The 6,000-nt window shown below is 35.2% G+C and overlaps 1 protein-coding gene across 1 annotated transcript; it reads left to right on the forward strand.

Moving 5' to 3' along the window:
* Positions 1 to 1,014: 1,014 nt before the first annotated feature.
* Positions 1,015 to 2,491, forward strand: LOC129288876 (protein MIZU-KUSSEI 1-like). The gene has a single exon (XM_054925679.1). It carries the CDS (start codon positions 1,491 to 1,493, stop codon positions 2,199 to 2,201), a length of 711 nt encoding a protein of 236 aa, XP_054781654.1. The 5' UTR covers positions 1,015 to 1,490; the 3' UTR covers positions 2,202 to 2,491.
* The last annotated feature ends 3,509 nt before the right edge of the window (positions 2,492 to 6,000 follow it).

The raw sequence follows: 6,000 nt of genomic DNA on the forward strand, positions 1-6,000 counted from the left end.
TGACGCAGTACACGTTGAAATTTGAAGTTATGTAGGTTTTATTTTAAAATTTATTATTTTAAATATCATTTATAACTATAATTTTTTAAAAAAGTAATAATTAATGTCAATATTGCATGAGTAAAAATTGTTAACATAATATCTGAAAATTTTTAAAAATAAAAAATCTAAATTTACAAATTATGAATTAAAAAATATCCTTAATGAAAAACGTATTATTAGATTTTTTTTTTTAATGGTAAGAGGATATTCATAAAAAAAAAGAAAAAGAAAAACATTCCATGGATTCGGTAAAATATATATATATATATATATATAAAGATTTGATGATCATTTAAATTAAATAAACACATAGATTATGATTCCAATGATTGTTTAAATCCAACGGTAAATATTTTTAATCAACATTCAACAAACACGACTTTAACTGCTTCAGAGCACTCTCTTCTTCTTCCGATAGCCTTCATCTTCTCCCTCCATCTGCGTGATTTTCGTCCGCCTCACTTATTGAACTCAGAGCTCTTGATTTTCACCGGCGCCGTTTAGAAGATTGATGTCAAAACCTGCAGCTGTGAAGAACGTTAATGTTCGGCGCCTTCGAGGTTTGAATCTCCGCAAAACAACAAAATTAACTGGCTGTTGGATTAAACAAATGGGTATGAGAAAGCTTGCATAATTGGAATAAGTCCTGAAACTTGATTTTTAACACCCATATGTATGCTATCATAGACCGAGTCTCTCACGACACTGCAAAATCTTGAGGGAAGGAGGACGATGAAGTGTTTGGGAGATTATTTTTTATTTTTTACTTTCTAGACTTTTCTTTCCACACTGCAATATCATAAGCTAATTTACAGTGCCGCTTGATTGACAATTTCTACGGCCTAACGCACACCTTCCTGAGAATGACCTCTGGTCTGACACATTAAAAAGGAGCCACTAGAGGGGACAAAGGAAAGGGAGAGTCACTTAGAAGCAAAAGTGATTCCATGGTGTTCACATCAATCGTAGAAATGTTAGGGGGAGGATGAGCTGCATCTCAATAATTAGTGATGGTTTGTGATGGGTTTCTAAAAGCATCAAGCAAAGTGATGTTAAGCCACATGCCTACCCAACAAACTAATCCATTTCTGAGAAAAATTCTCACTTTTTTTCCTTCAATGTCCCCACAATCACACCTCGTGGTCCAGCCTCCCCTTACCTTATCACGTTCCAGCCCCCATCTATTTCAGAAACTTGGTCATGTCAACCTTTAATCACACTTCTTTTCTTCGCTTAAAGTAATTTGAAAGGCCTCTTACACTGCCCCACTGGATAGATTCCAAGAAAAAACTCAATTAAGTGATCATCAACTAACTTCCTAACTTGCCAGACCCATCTCTATTGAGCCTATATGTATCCCTCTACTCTCTGACTCTGAGCTGTGAGGTCTGTTGTTTTTCTTTTTCTGAGAACTGAAACCTTAATATATGTGACATGCCATAGTTATAATGTCTTCTGTGCAATCCAGTCCCTGCTACCCCATGGAAAACCCAGTGATGGAATCCCTGCTCCGCCACAGCCATCATAGGTCGGGGGAGAAACGTGGCCGCGGTGGCGGCAAGTTCTCCACCGGCGGGCTGTTAAAAATGTTCAAGCTCTTCCCTATGTTGACATCTGGCTGCAAAATGGTGGCACTTTTGGGAAGACCACGTAAGCCTATGATCAAGGACAATGCAACTTCAGGCACAATCTTTGGATACCGCAAAGGAAGGGTGAGCCTGGCAATACAAGAGGATCCTCACTGCTTGCCGTTCTTCTTCATAGAGCTACCAATGCACACGAGTGCTCTGAACAAGGAAATGGCGTCAGACATATTGAGAATCGCATTGGAGAGCGAGACAAAGACCCCGAAGAAGAAGCTGTTTGAGGAGTTTGTGTGGGCAGTCTATTGCAATGGGAGGAAAGTAGGGTACTCCATAAGGAGGAAGCAGATGAGTCAAGATGAGATGCACGTGATGCAGCATTTAAGAGGCGTTTCCATGGGCGCAGGGGTTATTCCAAGTCCTTCAGAGAAGGAAAGTCCAGATGGGGAATTGACATATATGAGGGCAAGATTTCAGAGGGTGGTTGGTTCTAAGGACTCTGAAACTCTGTACATGATCAACCCGGATGGTGCCCAAGGCCCAGAGTTCAGTATTTTCTTTGTTAGAGCTCACTAGGTTGTTGATTAAATAATTACAACTCCAATTCCTTAGTCTTGTCTTTTTTATAGTACGGAAATCCAGGTCAATTCGCCTGATTGAATCATGAAATCATTAAACCAGTGTTTTTGTCGGTTTAATAAAATAATTGGTTTATGATCGGTTTGATATGATTCGATTATGCTTTTGACTATTAATTTTTTAACCAGTGTTTTGACTAGTTCAATGTTGAATTTGAATTTCAGTACCTGCGTCTTTTTCAGGGTGCTGATATAGTATAATATTAATCAAAGGAATCACGCCCTCCAGTCTCTGACTCTTTTATTCCTGTTTGCATACTGCATATATACATTTGCTACTGATATTCAAGGCCAAATTCATCGTCAACAGTAGGTGGCCTTGTCTTTGTTCCTTTGCCTTCTAGTTTCAGTTTTAACTGCTGTCTGTAACCTTTCAGGTGTCCCTTGGCGGATCATGCAAAATGTCATAATATCTATATATTGATAATCTTCTTTTTTGTGTATTTGTCTGATTCTTTCAAATTTTTACCTTCCGTGCGTATTCCAGAGGATAAAACTTCTGAGTTGAGAAAACCCTGCATATAATATTATAGCAAGATTATATAACTTTTAGTTTTTGAATTTTCTTTTCATTATTAATTTAGTTAACTTTAACTTAGTGCAACTGAATATTTATAATTTATTGAGTTGATGAATTATAAAAATTGAGTTGTTACAAATTAAAAATCAGGAGCTGAGTAGATAATTAAAATCAAGTTCATGAACCAAAAATTATAATATATTTTCCCTCTCATAAAGTACATGTTTTTATTGGACTTTCAAAAGCTATGCACGCATAAATGCCGTCCCTATATAAGATGCATACTTAATTACTAGATATAAATACAGCACATTAAATTATATTAATTTTTTAAATTGTCATATACTTGTATTTGCGTCAGTTTTAATGCCTTCTATATTACCTCACGAATCTTTATAGACTCTTACGTGATTAATTAAAGAACCTACACAAAATTCCTCAAAATTACTGAAAAACAAGTACGGTTTTTGACAAAGAATTCTAAAAATTATTATGAATAACCTGCCAGTTACGTTGTTAGGAATATTTTCCGGGATCCATCCTTTACATACTTTAAAGTCATAAAAAACTGTAACAAAATTATACAATAGGAGATAACAACTTAGAAAATTCGTTGAGCCAACAAAAGAGTGGGAAAAGAAACAGTTCTGTCAGATCTCGAATGTTATCCACAGGTTAAGAAGCTCCACAGTGAGATTAGGGAACATGATAGATAGCATGAAGCGTTACTTATGTGCCTACGCCAACCTAAAGAAAACGTCACTTCATGGTTTACATCATTAGTAGAACAAACATAGAAATCTAAGTCTTACCACAACAGCAAACTAGTTAGCATTTCCCGAAGTATGAAAACAAGGATGATTGTTTATCATCCGCAGAACTCTTCACTTTTGCATTTTTCTTCACTGGACTTGCGCTTTCATGAAAAGCTGGCTTTGAATTCTTTAAAAGCCTCATAATCACGCTTGATTGATGCTTTGCCGCATCATCTTTATCATAGTTACATTCTCTGGTCTTTTTCTCATCATCTCCCTCCTCAGTTCAGGTTCCTCCTTCGTCGCTTTCGGCAGATTTTCAATTTTGACATTGTTCATGACTTGATACTCTCTGCTCTGGCTTTGAGTCTTTCCTTTCAGCTCCTTTTTTTGTGAAGAACTTAGAAATTGAAGCATTCCTTTCTGTCTTGAGTTGAATCTGAGAGAAACATGAGAACATGATAAATTGAATATTTATCCTACATGCCATCAATCAAACTTGGGACTATGTTCCTTTTATTTTTGGGGAAAAAAAAATTACACGCAACTTCCCCAACAATAACTGTGCTATGTATTATCCAAAAAAATGATAGCCTACATATAAGTAAGTCTAGCTTCTAAAGTCATGTTATTTCACATGATACATTATTCTTCTTCTCTATCATCTTTCCTGTTTTTTTACCTTGCATGACAAGTAATAAGATAACTACATGGCTTTTAGATATTAACTTGCAATATTTTCCTACTTTCTGTGATAGTTTAGGAAGATAGTGCTACGTTTTTAATATTAAAACGAGGACACATTGTGCAATCGCATGGGAATCTATAACTTTGAATCTTTAAGAAACTACAGTAAAAAAAACCGTACCTTGATTACGATATATATATATATTATATTGATTGATATCGATGATTGTCAATTGATGATAGATATAATTAAATTATGTGGAACTATAAGTCATTGTTCCTCCTCAATGCTGGGACGTTTCTAGTTTATATACTAAGGATAAGAATGATAAACTTAACTCTATCCAAATCCCTACTCACCCAACCATCTAAGCTATCGCTGTAACACACGTAAACAGATATGTGCATCAAAGTGACATTCAGAGATAATCACCCAAAAAAGGTGACGTTCAGAGATGTACAAGCAATAGCATGATACCTTGCAACTATAACATGGGTCCCACAAACATCAATGGGCAATGGCAAGATAAATAGTGCCACAAAGAAAAAGCTGGCATATTTTTTGTTTTATTTTAATCAAACGGCAAAACATTGTCATTAAAGCTTTCTGGATGACCTGTACGCACCAAAACTACTGGCCAAAACTTTCCCCCTCAGCAAATTTCTGTTTTAAAGAACAATAAAGAGCAACATCCGGTAATTCACAGCTTTCAATTTGCCATATTAAAAAAGTAAAATTTAAAACACTACAAATAAAAGCGTAGTCAATCTAATGCCAAAATGAGGTTTGGATTCAATTCTAGGTGCCTTATTTACCAAATTATATAGGTTTGGATCCAATACTACGAGCCATATTTGACATATGAAATCTAGGAGCTTTTCTCTAACTAGTAATCTTCATATCAAACAGAAGTTGACGGGCCACACCTCTTTTATGCACTCAGGCCCATCAAAAGATGGCTTGCCCATTGCAGGGGTGACGGATACACGCCTGCAGATTAAAGAATTTGGAAAACCAATAGTAGCAGCAGCAGAACAACAATAATAACAATAATAAATAATAATAAAATAATAATAATAAATAATAAATAACTAAATTTCATAGCTTTGATGTCAAAACAAAAGAAAAAACAGAGAGAAAGAAAGAGAAACATTGAAAAATCATTTATTGCCTCAATTCTCATTTCAAAAGTTCATACCAAATCATGATTCCTCATATGGCTTGAGCACTGTCTTGTAATTGGAAGAATGTTTAGCCACGTATCAGTAGAACCCTTGTCACCTAAATAACAGGTCTCTATCTACAGAGACACATTAAAAATAATTAACCTCGTAAGACTCGGTTATTAAGGCAATAAATTAGACAGCTATCCTCATTTGGTAAAAGATCTAAGAAAGGACACAAAAATTTCCTTATGACAAGGGACAAGTAAATCAATATATGTACAGGCATGAGTAACTCAGAATCATGAAAACCAAAGGATTAAGTAACATCCATTGGTTTCAAAGTACACAGGATTTTGCCTTATTGTGTCCTAATATATGCAAAACATTTTCCATTTATTTAAAAAAAAAAGTCATTTGAAGTACATGGAATTTTCCAAGAATAAGAACCCTAAACAATGCAATAAGCACAATGGAGATATACTGATGGAATCGTCCAAATTCTCAGTATAGTTTGTTGAAAGCCATAGTTCCTTCTCTATGAACAGAGGTGGATTTCTGGCAAAGGAATTACAAGAGAAAGAAGCAAAATGGAAGGTAGAAGTAAGCAA

The sequence above is a fragment of the Prosopis cineraria genome, unplaced genomic scaffold, assembly GCF_029017545.1.
Source record: "Prosopis cineraria cultivar Desert tree isolate PC_DT_omini unplaced genomic scaffold, ASM2901754v1 PC12, whole genome shotgun sequence".
In the NCBI taxonomy this organism is placed as follows: Eukaryota; Viridiplantae; Streptophyta; class Magnoliopsida; order Fabales; family Fabaceae; genus Prosopis; species Prosopis cineraria.

What these genes read in the sequence shown, in the direction of transcription:
- LOC129288876 (XM_054925679.1), top strand. Translation starts at nt 1,491, where the DNA reads ATGTCTTCTGTGCAATCCAGTCCCTGCTACCCCATGGAAAACCCAGTG.